Source organism: Trichoplusia ni, chromosome 5, assembly GCF_003590095.1.
Source record: "Trichoplusia ni isolate ovarian cell line Hi5 chromosome 5, tn1, whole genome shotgun sequence".
Taxonomy (NCBI): domain Eukaryota; kingdom Metazoa; phylum Arthropoda; class Insecta; order Lepidoptera; family Noctuidae; genus Trichoplusia; species Trichoplusia ni.
Genome location: NC_039482.1, coordinates 12,503,981 through 12,522,944, shown reverse-complemented (window position 1 = coordinate 12,522,944; position 18,964 = coordinate 12,503,981). Strand labels below are relative to the sequence as shown.

The 18,964-nt window shown below is 34.6% G+C and overlaps 1 protein-coding gene and 1 long non-coding RNA gene across 2 annotated transcripts; both read left to right on the top strand.

Moving 5' to 3' along the window:
• The first annotated feature begins 1,273 nt into the window (after positions 1 to 1,273).
• Positions 1,274 to 18,858, top strand: LOC113494543. Its single transcript, XR_003400657.1, has 3 exons — positions 1,274 to 1,285; positions 11,719 to 11,721; positions 18,575 to 18,858. It is a non-coding gene; the product is annotated as an uncharacterized LOC113494543 (long non-coding RNA).
• LOC113494537 (deoxynucleotidyltransferase terminal-interacting protein 2) lies at positions 16,217 to 18,138 on the top strand. The gene is made up of 4 exons (XM_026872927.1): positions 16,217 to 16,418; positions 16,584 to 16,948; positions 17,195 to 17,359; positions 17,869 to 18,138. Exons 1-4 carry the CDS (start codon positions 16,331 to 16,333, stop codon positions 18,115 to 18,117), a joined length of 867 nt encoding a protein of 288 aa, XP_026728728.1. The 5' UTR covers positions 16,217 to 16,330; the 3' UTR covers positions 18,118 to 18,138.
• Positions 18,859 to 18,964: the final 106 nt, after the last annotated feature.

Genomic DNA, 18,964 nt, shown 5'->3' with positions numbered 1-18,964 from the left:
TCTAAACTTTGTTGAAATTCAATCGAAAATGTAATAGAATTTTCACTTTCAAGCAGTTGAATTAAAGAGAAAGACAGTCTTATTTTTTGTGACAGCCTATTAAGACTTAATTTCGATTTTATTATGAATATAATTTTTGTTTGAACAAGAGTTAATTTCAGATAATAGGGGTCCGATTTGCAAAAAAAAAATTGTTAGCTAACCTGGTTATTAAGGAAGGCTTAAAGATATACATACGAGTATATTATCATATAAATTGATAACAGAGCAGTATTTAAATATATATGCTATAACCGCATAAGTGATTCGATCACAGGTTAAGGTATGCTTGACACGGTTAGTTTGTAGATGGGTGACCATCTTTGTCATAACGAGTTCCTCCGTGTTTCGGAAGGCACGTTAAATTGTGGGTCCCGGCTGTTATTCCTACATCTTTGACAGTCGTTACAGGTAGTCAGAAGCTGAAGAAATTTTGACAGCCAGTCTAACCAAGGGGTATCGTGTTGCCCAGGTAACTGGGTTGAGGAGGTCAGATAGGCAGTCGCTCCTAGTAAAACACTGGTACTTAGCTGAAACCGGTTGGACTGGTAGCCGACCCCAACATAGTTGGGAAAAGGCTAGGCCGATGATGGTGAGCAGTATTTAAATATGTAACAAAAACGAACGCCTCGCTTCCACATAGTACAAGCAATGTTTGTAATACACAATTACATTAAATCTTTTCATTCTTCTATCAACCAAATTAAGTTTTTAAATTGTTCTCGAAAAGTGTACGTTCAGAAATGTGAATGTGTGTATATTACATCAATCTACGAATCTACTAAATTAAAAACGAATTGCATTATAAAATCATTCTACATAAACAATCTTCGTACGCGAGTGCTCTCAAAGTATTAAAAATCCGGTCAAGTTCGAGTCGGACTTGCGAACTGGTGGTTCCGTACAAATAGTCTAATGATAATCAAATCACCAACAAGGTCATGTTCGGAACAACCGTTGCTTAACTTCAATCTTTAGTTTTATTATTTGTTTGGCTACAATAAACAAAATGGTCATATGACCATTTTTCTTTTGTTTTTATTCTCAATTTTTTTGTCACCCACCATCATATTTATAATCATAACAAAGGTCGATTAGCGTCATTTTTTTTTTGTATTTTTTATTATAACAACAAATTGACAAAAGAACGAACAATCAGATGAACAGACCGACAGACAGCCGAGAATCGGTAACCCTTGAAATACGGAACTCTAGAAACAAACATTCTTTCAAATATATTATTATAGTTGTACAAAGTTCATACATATACGTCATACAATCTCTCAAGGAGTATGCAAAGATGTGAACCTTTTACATTCTAGAAGTTCCTTTGAGATACAATCAGCACCAAAAGCATAGAAAATTAGATCTATGATAATGTTCTTTGATGAAAAGTTAGTTTCCCTTCATATCAACAGTATTTTTTATAATAACTATCGTGAGACTGATTCATTATTAAATTATGTAACGGTTTTAGACGCGGCGGGACCGTTAGTCGAACTGAGTCGTCGAGTTCGACTCGCGATCCCACCGCGTCTGCTCATGATTAAGGACTCCGGTTGGGTCCGAAACTAGTCGGGTTTCCCTGATAAATACGAGTGTAACAGTAGATATTTAAGGGTCCAAAGACTCTTTTACTGGTGGTTTGTAATTTCCAGGTTTTTCCAGTTTTTTTGTCGATTGTATACTATTTTCTTGGTATAATCTTGAGTGTGAGGGTTCGTTGGAGCTAGAATATAGTCGTTGTTCTTATATTTGCATGATGAATATTTTCAGTGAATAGTTTTTTGATGATGTTTCTTTCATGTCATTTTAGTAAAAGCATTTTAGAATCAGACAGACGTTTGTGTAAAATTATTTGTCAGTTGTGTGATAGAACGGAACCCTATTACTGAAGCACCGCTGTCTGTCAGTATGTCCGTCAGTCACCAAGCTGTTCCTCATGAACCGGGAGAGCTAGACAGTTTATTAAGCCAACAACCAATCTATCCTAGGATTGGACCTAAAACGAAACATCAAGGTTAAGCACTGTTGTTACAACTTTAATTAGTGATACTCGTAAATAAATAAGTTCGAAACCGACAAATTTATTTGTGCGATATAATGTCAGTTTGACAAAACCAATACTAAAACATCCAAATACAGAATCTACAGATATATAGTCCATAAGATAACTCCAACTTACAAGAAAAGCATTGAAATAAAAGACAATCGGTGAACTGCGAGCGGAGAGCTTCTCATAACAGTTTCAGTGACCCCGGACTGAGGGCAACCTTGCAACGAAAGCGGACTCCACAGTTTTATCCGCCATTTAGAAAGATTAGGGGCACTGCGACTTAGCAAATAGGTGTAGATGCTACTTATTAAGTAACTCTATAGAAAACTACTTCTTTAAATAATGATTTTGTGAGATGCGAGCAGCCGGAGATAGATCTCGATGGCGTGCATTTGGGAGGTCTATGTCCAGCAGTGGATGAATATGGGCTGATAGGATGATGATGATATGACCGCTAATTATGTCCTAAAATTGACCTCTTACTGTAAATAAATAGATATTCATTACACCTTCGACGCAAAAAGAGGGGTGTTATAAGTTTGACGTGTCTGTCTCTCTGTGCGATCATAGCTCATGAACGGATTGAGCGATTTTAATTTAGTTTGTTTTGTATTAAAGGTGAATCATGTGCAAGTGTTCTTAGACATATTTGGTAAAAATCTTTTGAGCTGTTGCCCAACGGTGGAACGTGGTGGTCACCAAGCCACTGTAAAATTACCTAAGAGTTCTCATTCCGTAATCATTCTTCAAAAGTGGTCTTATTACAGTAAGTTATATCTTCAATAAACATTGTTAACAGAAACAATATATGATTTTTATTTCAAGTCTTTTTGTTACACGTTGTAAAGTCCGAACTACATAAGAATCCCTCATTCATTATACATTGAATTAACATCATGTTTAACAAATAAAATAGAAACTATCTGAAGCGTTAATACTGAGCTTAAACAACAAATCCTCGGAACGTAAGAGAACAATATAAATATTCAAATGCTAAAACCTTTATAGACAAAAAAAAACAAAATCGTGAGATGCTACTACAGATTATGCGCCGTCCCTTTCTCTCTCGTAGTCCAAGAACGACCTGCTTAGAGAACTAAGACACCGTTAAAGTCTAGCTTTTACTGCGCTTGGTACTAGGTTATCACATATACTGCAATGTCAGAATCCTTGTCCATACAAGTATCAAGTTGATATTATTTTTAGTAAGTTAGTTTTGACAGTACCTACGAATGGTCGAGCGGTTGAGTACATCATGCCAAACCTACTGTGCGCGACGTGTCGCGGGTTCTATCCCTGCGTAAGAATAGCATTTATGTGATCCTCAAAGTCTTGTATTGAGGGATGTCTTTGTAAATTTGACTTGAATCTTTGGAAACTCCCCGCAGCATAATAATTAAATTTATTAGTGCGGTTTAGTTTTATTTAAATTAAGAAATATTTAACTTGAAAGAATTGAATGAAATGATTCATGCTTAAAACTAAATGTAATTAAGCTTAAAAAACGTTGATTAATTTATGTTCAATGTCTAAAATTACTTTAACCAAATTTATAAAACTAATTATTTTTTTTGTAATTGAACGCGTTTTACAGCTTCTTATAGTCAATTCAAGTTAGAATCATGTTTTAACAAGAATTATTAGGCAAGATTTCATTTTGTAAATAAATAATTACTACATAGTTGTGAGTAACTCTTGTGGTGTTAGTGCCGTTCCAGGATTGGGCCGCATGTAATTTGCAAGACATATGTACACTGTGGAGTAAAAATAAGGAATTAAAAATTTTGTAGGTAGATGTCAGATCAAACCGGCTTAAAAAAGGTAAGATAGGTATAGGTCTAGGTGCCGAAGCTGTCTTAATGGAATGCAGCTTATTGCCTAACTAGCTGTTGCTCGCGATTTCGTCCCCGTGGGTAGAAGATATAAGTTATGATTGATCCCTGCCCTGTTTTTTTTTCACATTTTTCATTGTATCTTCGCTCCTATTAGTCGCAGCGTGATGGTTTATAGCCTAAAGCCTTCCTCGATGAATGGTCTATTCAACACAAAAATTATTTTTCAATTCGGACCAGTAGTTCCTGAGATTAGCGCGTTCAAACAAACAAACAATCAAACAAACTCTTCAGCTTTATATATTAAGTACAGAGTACAGATACAGATATTAGTACAGAAGTACCGATTAAATAAAGTAACATACCAGCTATGGTTATAACGACAAACGAACCTTACAAGAATTTCCTTAAATTGTGGAACTTGCCAAACTGGGTTCGTCACAAAATTCAAGTATTTCAGTACTTTTACATGTCATTTTGAAACTTAAAACGTTATACTTGAAATATTTTAGTGAGAAAACTTCTTACATCGGAGTTTGTTAGTTTCATTTCAGTGTTATGTATAACTTTCAGTAGTTAAGTTAGAGGAGAGGAGAAAACTGTGTAATAAGTATTTTAGTACAACTGCTGTATTTTGTAAATGATCACACATAAAATATAAAATCTTGATGAAACTATCTTATGTGTTAAAAGGATGAATAACAAATGTCGTCCAAATTCGTTTAAAGCTGGTTGAGTGGAAGAGAAACAAACATCCATAGTAACAAACTTATGCGTTATAATATTAGAAGACTTAAATCAAAAAACTAAATCAAAATAAGCCACTAAATAGCACATTTCGAAAGACACACTTTTTTTTCACTGTTCGAACTACGAAGCAATACTACTACCAGAGTGTTAGTGAGTTAGTCCGCAAACACCCTGTTTTAAAAACTTCTAAAACAGTACGAGAATTTTAACTTTTCCAAACATTACTTAAACATAAAAGAACACCTTCTCTCTCCCACACACCAGGCACGTATAATTTTATCTCGCTCTAACAGGGAGAAGCGACAGAATTATGGATTGCTTGGTAGAAGTCTTCTTACAGGGGCACTACGAAAACTGCAAAGACAGTCAATCTCAGCTAAGACGTTCCAATCCCAGCTATACGGCTTCGAAATCCCAAGATACGCAAGTCTAGTGGACTTTACTAACTTTATGCAGTTTTCCGGACTTGAAAATGGAGTTTTATAATAGAGAACCTATTATAAAACTCCGATATTTAACGTATTTGCATAGTCAAAGTCTGATTATGGACTGTTGCTTTTGATCGATGCGATTTTCGGTCGAAAACCTAACTTTTCTGCAGTATTTTATCTTGTTTCCTGGAAAATTTAATGCGTATGTGTCACTGTTTTAGACTTCTGCTTTGGATCGATGCAATTTTCGGACAAAAACAAGAAATTGTCTGCAATGTTTTATCTTTTTTCCTGGGAAATGTAATGATATCAGTTCCTTTCCTTTTTTGTCACTGTTGAGGATAAGTTACAAAAAATAGAAAATTAGTTGATCAGTCCTAAACACCAAATATAAAACTCAAACGCATTTATATAAATTACGTTTTAAATGTCCGGGGTTTGAGTTTTATATTTAAAACGTAATTTATATAAATGTCCTTAAATAAGTAATTACTATTCCGTCCAAATATTTTTTTATAACTTAACAAATAATAAAACAATATTTGAATAGCAGAAAATTTCTATTTAACAAACAATTGTTTGACAATTACAGCTTTGTGACTCGAAACTTTCAACAAGAAACTTAAACCAAGTACTAAAGTAGTTGTTGTCTTTAAACTTAGTGTTTCTGTGAAACAATAGACGTAGGAAACTGGCAATGAACTAATTAATATAATGTCTTGATAGCACAGTGGTTTGAAGTATGAATTTGACTACATATTTCAGCAGATTCGTATTTAAAAAAATATATATCTGTGGTGACCTCAATCACACTCTAATGCACGAAGATGATAGGCCGAAAACAATTGACATGTCACTCATTAAAAAAAATGTGTCTTAATATTTCAGCTTATTTCTTGACATTTAACCATTTTAGAAATGTTACTTGGCTAGAGGAGCTAATTGTGTTAACTGGACTTTTTTCAATGACGGTACTACCGTGTACTGTATCGATAGGTACTTTCTTAACACAACTCTGATCGGTAGAAGAAAACATCGCTTCATGGGCAGGATACTTGGACCTGTAAAGTTTTAATTTGAAAACCCCAAATACGGGAGAGGCGGGAGTCATTAATCACCACGCCTGTTCACTTAGCAAGTATGATGATTAATGGTTGTCCCATCTTACGACTCTACCACATCTTTAAACATGAATATCAACAAACAATATGTTTATATTCGAGATCACTTCAAGAGAATAAATCCGGTTTTTACACGCTTTTTATTAGCTTCACCTGTATGTTTGTTTGTATGTTCGTAACCGACTTCTTTGGGCGCGATTTTGAACCAATTTAAACGGCCAGATTTCGTTCAAACTTTGTAGATTTATTGAGGATCGATGACAATACACTAATTTGATAAAATTATTGAGTTTGGATTATTTTTTAACATGGAGACAAGGGTCCAATAAGCAGAGGTATTTTTCAGAACTTTAAATCTTTTTTTGTGGTTAGATGGTGGATTGCTTATGACACCCACCTCCTCAGAAAAAGAAGACGTTGGTGTGAGACTCTTAGTTTCTGAACCTAAACCGCCGTGCTACTTCTCCCGCATCACTGCTACTCTATAGAAGAACAGACATGAATAGCCCAAAATAGCGGCAAATCTATTTTATACTGTAAAGATAAAACTTATCAGAACTAGTAGTACAATTTATGGGAAACTATTTCAAAAATCGGGATAACAGGTAGCCTATGTTCTTCTCCGCGTCAATGGCTATATGCATGCCAAATTTCATGCAAATCCGTTCAGCCGTTTTTGCGTGATTGAGTAACAAACATCCAAATATCCACACTTTCACATTTATAATATTAGTAAGGATGGATGCTTCAACTTCATCAATTATGAAATACTTTGTCACTTTTTGCCTTCATTATTACACTATTCGTTTTTCTCTTTTGTCCAGCATTGGACTATAACCCCAGGCTTATCAATACAGTATTAACAAGAGCACACATCCCCTCGGGGTGTACAGAGGCTAGTTATTAACCTTGTTCATAGGTTGTCAAACAATATGATTGCGAAACACTGACCTTTGTGAAGGATAAATGTTATTGTATGTTGTTTGCTCAAGATAAATAAACACAGGAATGTTTGGGATAGAGAGGCAATAACTAGGAGAGGTAATTGTAGGCAATCAAACGGGAATCTTTGGTGATATGGTATAGGAATAACAACTGTCAATAACGAGTGGACTGGAGTGGAATAGGATATAAAAAAATGATTTTGTATTATTTGTTGTTGTCACTTCATTTGTAAACATTTTAATTATCTTGCTATCAGCCATCATGAAATATAGCCTTTAGGCACGGAATCCTACATAAGAAAAAAATCTTGTTAAAGAAAGAAAAATTTAAAAGATTTTAGTCTCAGCGCAGGCTTAGAAAAACTCACCGGAGAATAAAATAATACAAGTAAACATAATATATACTTTTCATTTTAACTACTGAAGTAAAAAAAACTTGAATACTGATTTGTAACTCTCAGGCATAATTCTATATTGACTAAGTATTGTCACTCTAAGGTTTAAAATCGCGTGTTTAGAAATATGGGAATATCTGAGGGTCCACCACCACGTCAAACAGTAATATTACCATGGTTGTGGATGTGGAAGCGTGACAGGGCAATACACGACTTAGAGCTGTATATCTTTCCTTCACCTGAAATAATAACACTTTAAAACTTGCCGGTAGCACTCCAGACAAAAATAAATCACGTGGACACCTTAAACTCATCCTTGAAACAAACGTCGGCAGCACATGTGTATAACATAATACACGCCATTCCCCAACTGCCTGAAAGTTCACTAACCTTCGCCAACCAGACATAATGCGCAATTTATCAAAGCTCTCAAGTCCTTAAGACAAATTAATACACGAACAGACAACAAAAACATAACTATAATATGTAAAGAGCAAGCAAACAGCAATTAAAAGTTTAAGTTTCCATCGCATCGCGGACTTTGCGAACTACACGCCTCTCTTACTTTTCCAATATGGCTACTCGGAGATTATTAATACCCTGTTTAGAATGTAGCTTCAATGTGCAAGCGAATGAATAATAAGGAAAATGAATACAGGAGTTCTCTTCCGATAGAGGAAGCAAGGGGATTTCATTTTGAAAGGATCTATATTAGAAACATACTTTGCTCTATATACATATCTTTATGATCGAAACATAATATTTCACCCTAATTACCATTAAGATAAATTAAAAAGTATTTGCAAAATATTGCGAAAAAAAAGATATTTCCGCAACTGTTCATGACAATGAATTATTGTAGGTACAAACTAATAAGCTAATAAGCTTTAGAATAGCAACAATGTACCCCGTCATTATACACAAGTGACTCACGAAGTTTTCTAAGAAAATCTCACAGACAATTGCGTTGTAAACTTTGACGTGAATACTCAAGACGTCGAAAAATCATTTTTTAAAATGAAGAATAAAAATATTATAGAGGATGACTAATAAAAATTTTATTTGCAGTAAATACTATAAAAATTAATTTTGGCGCAACAATATTGACATATTATTACAATAAGTTCACTTCAATCAATTTCAATTAGCGTGTAATATTGAAAATCACTCGACTGTGAATCCAATTATTTTCCATTTAATAATTTTATTGGTATTTTGTTATTTCGCTGATAATGCTATCGCTATCGCTGTATGAATATTTTGGCTAAAGAGGAGGGTTTATTAGCTACTATCTTAACATCACTTTTTTTTAGGTAGAGTCATACTGAACTTCTCCAAAGCATTATGATACAAGGACTATGGTACCTAAACAAAAGAAATACACTGGTTTAGATTTAAATATAAAATCTAGATTATATTTATCGCAACATGCTTCGCGGCCCAACCGAAACGGGAGGCACGCAAAGAATCCCGGCCACTGTAGGACCCTACCTGCTTGGGTACTGACTTACCGTCCGATCAGGACCAAGCCCGTGCCGGACGGGGCGTTCTTATTGAACGCGCGCCTCAAAGATATTTCATCAAACTGTGTGGACTCCATTCGGGTTGCCGGGCCAGCGGGATTGTCCGAAAGGGTTACCATGGCCCCGGTACACTAATGTCAAAAGAATGAACAAGGGTGGGTTTTAGTCAGTGAAAGTCTGACACCTTTCGCTCAACACAAACCGCTAGGAGTCGAGGAGTCAGGTGAGGATTCCCCACCCGGGGAAAAGGTATAACAACACGGTGCATCCGTAACACCAGATTAGCCCCATATTTATGTAAGAGGAGAAAATTTCACACGAAATTCACCTACGAGATAGTTTCCCAGAAATCTCAGCACCAATTAAAACAATCTCTCAACAGCCAATCCATCAGAGAATCTGCGATGAACGTCCGATATTTGCTCTCCCGATGATTGATAAGGGGTAACACACTTGCTTCAGATCAAACAGTAGCCGTGTGGACCGATATATCAACTACCTACTCCTAGTTTAATAACAAACTTTGATGGCACTGAACTGAGGATGGGATATCAATTGATTGTCTGTTGTTATGAGCACCTGAACGTGACGTTTAATTTACCTGCAGAAGTGTATCTCATTTCATTTAATTTGTGGCGACCACGACATATTGATAATTTGATACCTTTTAAATATATTCGGTGCTTTTGATTGCAATAAGCCCCACCGCCCAACCTCCGCATCAGCTCATAAAAGAAGTCCGGTTGAATCCGAAACTAAGTCTGGCTATTCCGCGTATTTAACGCGTGAGTAAACTGTTTTTAAGTAAATAATGAATGATTTTGAAAGCCCAAGGAACAGGATTATATTCCTTAGTGTGGGAGACGTATCTATTAATAATAATTATTACGATATAAAATGAATTAAGATACATTTTCTATAAGATGAAACAGGCGACTTAAATTTGAAGCACATTTTTCCTTGAACTATCAAATAAAATCGGCACTAAACATGATGAATTACAAGAAATAACGAACTGGTAGACATCATAACTGTATTAATGTAAATAGGTCTTACCAAGAAGTTTCGGCTTTATTTAAAGAGATTATTTCATCACTCAAATGTATACGTGGAAGAGGACGATTCGTGGAATAGGCTGTCTGTATTGGTCTCACAATTTCCTCCTATACTCTTCCTAATTCTTATATCTATTGTGTATTTAATATATTTAATATATTAGTATTCTTCTTCTTAGTATCTGAATAATGATATGTTAAATTATAATTTACAGTATTTATAAATAGGTATAATTGGATAATGTAGTGTACTTTATTACGATTCTTTTACGATTATTTTCAGGCACCTGATTCTTGCTATTTCTACATCATATAGTTGACTGGTAGAGAACGCTTCAGGCATTGCCTTTGCCATCGGACATTGCTCATGTACTGTATATAAGAAATGTAAACAAATATATATAATCTGACAGAAATGCACACAAATACCTATAGGTACTTATAGTTTGACATTACTATAAATAGCCTTAAAGTATTTTCTCATTTTAAAAACCCATAATTCCGTCGCGGTACAACGTCTGAACGTCAGACGGCTGCCATATAATCTGTATTAATGTAGCTTGTGTTCTCGCCATCCCCTCTTAAACCTGCGAAAAATACACAAAAGAACACATACATACGCTCTCTTGATAAAACTGTCACGTGTTCCAAAACTAGGAAAAAACGATCCATTTTTATTTAAAAAACAGGTCGTATGCGCCCAGCGTGTCTAGCCTTATTTTTGGTTAAGGTGATTAATTTTAATATAACACGCAGAGCACACACAACAACTGTTAGGTTCAATAAAGAAATCTTTATCTTGTGTACACGGAATAAATATAGTTTATTCTATGTATAAACACACTCAATTTTTGTTCCGTTTATCACAGAACAAAGTTTTCTTTACTGTAATAGACATTGCAAAATGTCAATCAACTAATAAGAACATTACAATTGAATTCAAAACAAAAGTTAAGATGTCATTTTAATAACCATTACGAGTTCTGACTTCGTTCTTTCATCTTCGAGTTGATTCTAGGTTTTCATTTATTTAAAAACGTAAAGTGTAGTAAGCAAAACATTTAAGAATCTGACTTGTTCCGAACAAAAAAGGTTTTTATAAAACCGTCTGCCCACAAGTACACAAGGACTAAACACACACAGTCTTCAAACTCATAAATACTGTCCCCCAAAAACCCAACCGAAATTGAATTTCCAAGATCTTTTTAGCTACAATCATAACATAAACACATTTAAGTGGTAATTCCACTTTACCGTTTCCCGTTTACCTGCGGGTAAACTACAGCGAAGATACGTCACGTTCCGCACAGCATCTGGAACTGGGTCAATGCTAAGCCAAGGTCAGGGTGACCATCTGTGGATTTAAGGAGTTGGTATACAGAGGAAGTGTTGACAAGGAAGATGGAAAAATGTTTTGGATGATTGGTTGAGCTTGAGTTGATATAGGACTGTGATCGATGTTTGAAAAGAAGGAAATGTTTGAAAATAATAACATTTTTTAAACAAAAAAAGTATACAACCGACTTCAAATGAAATGACTTTATGGGATGAATAAACAGATAATCAATAAAGTCGGTTCATCCAATACGAAGTTCTGTGATAACAAACAAAAAATACAGACATTTCGAAAACTTTAGACTTAAATCGATACTGATAAGAATGATTAATATTAGCGAAATTTTAATTACAATGTAATAGTACACTTGGAAGAAAATAAAATCTTTCTTTAAGAGATGAGTAGGTGGTGTTAGAACTTCAGATTCAAACCAATTGTCATGATAGGCAAAAGAAGCATCGGTCGTCCGAGAGCAAGATGGGTCGAGGACATAATAAAAGTCTCGGGTCGAGTCGGGATGAGGCTGGCACAGGACCGTGGAAATTGGCACGAGAAAAGGGGGGCCTATGCCCAGCAGTGGGAGGATAAAGGCTGTGGATGATGATGATGATAGCTAAGATCAAACCGTGTTCATTTCACCTTTAACATTTCATAGTTTTTCCATTATATATTGGCTAATATCTGTGTTTTCCAAGAAAATTTCATTCGTTCAAAGCGTTCTTCCCTGCATGCATAGGTTATAGCATTTAATACCGTCTTCAGGGAATAATTTACTTACGCTTCATAGAATACGTAGGTTCGCCATCGAAGACAGCAATTATTATATCACAACCATTTCTAGAAAACAATTGAAAGTTTGTTTTCCTTTATATTCTCTGAAATGGTTGAACTATTTTGTTGAAATATTTGCATTTTTGGAGTTCTGAACTCTAAGGGCAGTGCCGTATTATCCATCCGCACCTTAGGCCAGTGAATAGAGTCCCACGATGACCAGGGGTCCACCACTATGACTAGGGGCCCAGCACTCCCGATGAAATAAAAAGAAAATATGAAACCTTATTAGGTAATTTACGGTATGCTGAAATTTTGATATAACTTTCCATGTGTATGTGTTACTACTAGATAAAAGTTACAAATGTTTACAACTGATAGTTCGAATCCTGCAAAATATATGCACTGTGTTTTGCACAAATTACGATTGCTTGTTAATATTAGGGGAATTTACGGACAAAAAAATCTCTCCACATCATCTTAACTTCTTATATCAGAATTAAAAATAATACAGGACAAAACCTTGAACCTTCGACATCCTTTGACGAAATACCCAGAAGTTGAACTGACTAAATACTTAATAGGAATTTGCCATGAATCCCGAGCAGCAACGAACTATTAGTTAAGCAAACATCAACCGAGTATTTGTTCCCCTCAATAAACCAGTTAGCTGTAATGTTATTATGAAAGCCACCTTCACCGCCTACCACGAACTCTTCAAGTAAAGTTTTTATTAATGTGGGAGGAAGATGGCGCTCTACGCTTTGTAGCGCGCTGTCCCGCTTCTTCTACTGAAGCAGTTTAAGTTTAAGAGGTGGTGGACGGCCTCCTGACTCATTGTAGAATTAGTAAACGGGTTTTTGAGAGATATTTGATAACTTTGATGTATTTATGAAGATGCAAAGATATAATTATGGGAAATACTTGTATTTTATGAAACTTTAAACGAAATTACTATTTCGTTTCATTTCAATTAAAATAATTAATAGTTTAAAATAAATATAATACCCCGCGTTTTTAAATGACACTCCATAAAAATTTAATCAAAATCGGTCCAGCGATTTTTATAGCTATAAATTTCATTGTCGTTGGGTTTGTAGCTAGCCTGAAAATTCCAGCCTGCTAGCTTACCGGGAAGTGCCTCAAAATTGAGTTGCAAAAATCCAACCGGAACGACAAACACAAGTGATTGTATAAAAACGTAAGAAAATTCTTAAAAATAGAAAAACGTAGCGGAGGTCTACCACCACACTGAAACTAATATTACCATGGTCGTGGAAGCGTGATAGCACAATACACGGCATAGACCGCTATCCCTCCTCCACAGTCACAAGAATATTACTTTCAGAGATGATGGTAGGTCAGACCAGTTAACGTAGACACATTCCACGTTCCACAAACGCCTCATTTTCAACAAATAGCTACACGTGCCGGCATTTGTTTCCTGGATGTATAAATGAGCATACAAAGTTCGGATCCTAACCTTTCGGCCTTTACCTGAACTGGCCTTTCAGTTATAAACTCTCATGTTCATAAGTTAGCATTAAAGTTTATTTATTAAATTCCTGGAGTGTAGGATTTGGATAGGAAAATAATTTATAATGAAAATGATTATTGGCGGCAACCAGACAAAAACATATGTTCGAAAATAGGTACCTACTCATCCTACTCATAATTATGTAAGCGAATTTAACACACTTAAAATAATTTAAATTAAGTTTCACAGTACGTTATATAGACTCGAGGATTCAAACATTGAAGTCACATGTACAAATACACTCAGACTCGGGAAAACGTTTGAAAAACACACAACACAACACAATGCTTGTTCCATGCTCGGTTCGAAACTTCCAACCCGTGACACATCCCGTACACTGGATTTGGTGTGGTAACCTTTATGACCGTTGCTGCTAATAAAAGAAAATTACATGAATTCACGACCTTTTATCATTATTGTATCCGTAACAACTTTAATATGTGAGTACCTAGTGTACCTACTAGCTAAAAATGGCGACAATCACGAAAAGTGACAGTGAAGTGAATTGCTCAAGAATATTACTGAAAACGTATACTTGCTTAAGACATGATGCTGAGCTAAGAAATAGGTATAAGGCTGTTAATACACAAGTGGCTATCGTGGAAGCTCTTATATGCTCTAATCTGGTGTAAGTCCTCACTTACGACACTCTAGGGAATCTCAGCTCCGTACAGAATAGCTGAGAATGCAACGCCATTTCTACAGCAAATACAGTCGTTGTAGCGAAAATCTAGGAGTGTCTGCTACAGATTTACTTATTGCTTTATACTTATTTGTACCTATTTTATTTTGATATTTTACCGATGTTAAGAATTCATACATGTCTAAGTTCACAATTACTAGCTACAAGCATTTAGTTAGCTTCCAAAAAAGTAACCAATACAATTTTTTCGTCGGTTTTACCTTAGAAAGTAGGTATAGATACCACCTTTGGAGCTATTGAAGCCTGACGCACTGCACTTTTCAGTGCGACATTTTTCTTTAATTTTCATTGCATCACACGCATCACAAACAGTTCTTTTTTTGTTGATATAATACAATGACATTATTCCTATACTCAGAACCTCTATACCTACATAAAAGCACAGTATTACTTCGAAATCAACATTCCATTGATTAACATGTTGCTCACAGTACTAAGCTAAATAAACCGACGGGACTCATATCACGTACAGTTATATTTTCAAATAACAGCCTCAAGTTTTGAATTATAACGTTATTGTGTATGTATGTATAAAGCTCCCCTTTTATAGCATGTAAATGGGCGGAATTTATACGAGTTATGACTTCTCATATCGCAAATGCTGAGAGGCCTACCATCGCATCTGAAAGCAGTACTGTTGTTGTCATGTAAGCGAGACAACGCTACAAGCTGTAGAGCAGTGGCCTTTTCTCACACGCAAAATTATAGAGTAAGTAGTATGCCTCTGAACGTAAGCTGTTTACTGTGTGGTAAATAGGCACAATTCATATCAACTTTGATGGAAGGGTGTTGACTTGAGCAAACCCAGTTTCCAAGGTTCTAAGACTTTGTTCCAATTTCACCGTGATTTTTCGTTCGTTAAACTCATGCAGAATATTTTGAGAAACAACATAGTACCTACCTACCTGCATAAATTTCACAGTATACGTATAAATATTATTGTAAAAGAAACAATTAAAGGCAATAAAGGAATAATGTTTTTTCGTTTTGTAAAACTTCGCTTAGCCGTACCGCACCCTTCGCTACGATAATGGACTTCGGTCGTCCTAAACTAGTCGGGCGATCCCCATAAACGCGTGCGTAAACCGTTATCAAATAGTTATGAAAACTATTCCATTTATATTCTGTGCATATTTACACATTGCACAGTTAGACAGAGAAAGAATTGTTAACCAAGTACCTAATATTGAACCTTCCAAAAAGTTTACGAAGGCCACATTACCCACGTGGCAACTCAACACAGATCATATCTTGTGATGAGAGTCCTTGTGGCCGCTTCCGCGGGTATAACGACTCTCCAACACACCCTCAACAGAGACCCTTCAACGGAGACCTTGAATAATTAATTTTTAAAAGAAAAAGTGACGGACGAAGAGAGCGGATATTTTAAAATTTGTTTACGCTTTGTTTTGGGCTATTTTTATAATATCTTATGTTATCTCTAGGATATAGAAATGATAAAAATCGTAAAGTATTGATTGAGGCTTATTGAGAACTAACAACTAACTGAATAAAAACTAAACTAAGAGTACCTACCAGGTGTACTAATAATTTGTTCTTTTTGCAATAATAACAAAAAGCTTTTAGTACATGTTTGTAGAGAGAAAGAATATGGCATTTTAACAGAAGTTGAGTAATTTTTCTTTATATCTTTTTAAACCATTAGTAGTTTCACTTTCTAGACGAAATATTTTTAATGTCAATTGCATTGTCAATTTTGACATTTCGTTCACGAATACATACGTCAAAAGCACGTTTAGCGGAGTGTTTACTTCGAATCGTGTTTTTTAATTTCTATTTTAATGTTCATATCCTAGCAAATATTATTATTATCAAGATGGATTTCATTGTAGATACTGTTGGAGATGATGATCTCCAAGTGAAGGCGGAATTAATTGAAGAAGATGAGAAACCATTTTTCATAGGTTAGTTTTATATTTTGTTATTAATATACCATTTACATATATTATATTATTTACATACCAGTTCTAACCCCACCTTGATAGTTCCATGGTTTAATTCTATAATCTCAAAACTCGTTACTTTTTAAAGTCAGACACAAAAATAAAAGTTCCTACCATTATTTTCAGATAAAGAAGATAGAAACACAGCTGTTTTAGAATTACTCAACAAAACTAAAGAAAACCTAGACGCTCAAGTGGCTGCAGAAGAAGAAGTTCAAAACAAACTAAAGAATTTAAAAATAAACAACCTCTTTGATAACTTTTTCCAAGAAATGGGATGGAAACAGAACTTCCTCGTGAAAAAAGAACATAAAAAAAGATTATTTCATTTTGAGCAGCTAGATTTAGAGACTGGTAAATTGAAATCAAATCTAGGAGCTGTAGATGTTGAGAAAGAGATGAAAAATTGTGTTTTGAAGCCAGGAATAGAGAAAGAGCATAAACTGCCTAGTTATGATGTTAGCAAGAAAAAGTTGAAGGCTATCAGAAGGGTAAGTAACTGTTAAAATATCAAAACAATTAATTACTGTAAGATTGCAGTTAAGTAAATTTATTCTAATAAAATATAAGAATGCCAATTCATAGATTTCTTTAAATTGTTTCCACTGCTAGACTTTCTATGACTTTTATGCTGCAGCGAAGCTTTTTATTTACTAACATTATAAACCGTTAATATTCAATTTACGTTCTTCATCTAAGAAACTAACTATAAACATTGTGAATTTTGAAAATTTCAGAAAGAACGAGAGAAGACCAAGGGTCCTGGTTGGTTCAACTTGCCCGCACCAGAGATCACGGAGGAGCTGAAGAATGACCTGAATGTGCTAAAGATGAGGTCAGCGCTTGACCCCAAGCACTTCTACAAGAAAAATGATATGGAAGTTCTACCTAAGTACTTCCAGGTATGTGGACTTTGTTTTGACATTATAGATAGATAATTCAATAGAATATTCTTTATTGCACACCACAGAACTACAGGATTGGATATAAATAAATAGTTGCATGGTGCCACAATGGGTGGTCTTATCACCAAGAGTGATTATAGTATAAGACTACTTAGTGGTAGAATGCCTACTGAATGAGACTTAGCAATTAATGAAGGTTAAAAAATAATTTTGACACACATAATTGTATTAATTTACTACTAATGTGCAAAATCACAGATTGAGAGCCAAGTTCAATTGTTTTTCAGTGTATAACAGGCCAAAAAAAAAATTTGACTGGTGCCCAGTAATTTCTACAACTGTTATGATAAATAGTTGCAAGTTTTATTGTAGTATGACGTTTTGTTTATTTCATTCCAAGAGTCGGTCATATCCTGAATGTAGAGTTTATTATTTTGTTTATATTCAAACTTCTTCCAAAGAAACCTACTTTCTAAAAAAATACTGTAAACTCTATGTTGTTACAGGTTGGCCGCATTATGGATTCTCCACTAGACCATGTCAATGAGAGACTAACTAAAAAACAGAGAAAGCGAACAATGGTTGACGAGCTTCTAGCAGATGCCCAGTTCCAGAAGTACAACAAGAAGAAATACAAGGAAATTGTTGATGAAAAGAGAAGGACAGAGTACAGGACATTCATGAAAGATAAGAGACAGAAGAATAAAGCGGAGTTGAAGAAGAATAAGTTAAAAAATAAGAAAAAGACAGCTTAGTAATAAATAGATTCTAAATAATCTCTGTTTTATTAGCACTTTAGTGCTTGAATTTGCTGTAGTATATTCCTGCTCTTGAAAATACTCGCTCGCTCGCTCGACGCTATGTCTGGTAAATTAGAAAAACAATCCTTTTTTCTTTCAAATCAACTTTATTACAGAAATATATTTTAGTTAAAACATTTTAGATAGAATATTTAGTAAGAAAAATTGATTACTGTATATCACAGGTTCAGTAAGGCGATTTATCGATTTTATTTTACAGTAAATTGAGTAAATACTATGAAAAATTTTGTAATGGTTTTTTTCTACACAACAGCACCATAGTAAAAATAAGTTACAACTTCATTTTATTTCTTAAACTTAATGTAACTATAAAGTGGTCAAAAAACTAAAAACAGCACCAAAATATAAAAAAAAAGCATTCTTAAAACTTTAATTTACTAAACTTACTAAGATATAAAAATAAAATAAAATAGTGCTAAAGTAAATGTTATATCTTTACTACATCAAAGAACGTTTCTGTTTCAGAATAAGATTTTGCAATCAATCCTTAACTTTTAGTTACATTCAGTTTTATTACAGTTGGATAAGAAAAGTATTTTATTTAATATATTGAAAAACACACCACCTCGATAAGAATAAAATCGTTGTGCAAACGAGGTATTAACAGCGATTCGTATGTTGCGAAAATTCTCCTATAGTGGGGTAATAGGAATGATGACTGGGTATAAAAAGAAAAAATCTCATTAGTCCCTCAGTTAGATAATTGAAAAGTATGAGACGCGTATTTTTCCTTTTTCAGAAAAACTAGAATTGACAAAGATTAACTGCTTTAAAGTTTAGG

Excerpts from the sequence above, each read along its gene's own strand:
- LOC113494537 (XM_026872927.1), top strand. The coding sequence starts at position 16,331 with ATGGATTTCATTGTAGATACTGTTGGAGATGATGATCTCCAAGTGAAG. Across the intron at positions 16,949-17,194 it reads AGTTGAAGGCTATCAGAAGG|AAAGAACGAGAGAAGACCAA; the intron begins GTAAGTAACTGT and ends TGAAAATTTCAG. Across the intron at positions 17,360-17,868 it reads TTCTACCTAAGTACTTCCAG|GTTGGCCGCATTATGGATTC; the intron begins GTATGTGGACTT and ends ATGTTGTTACAG.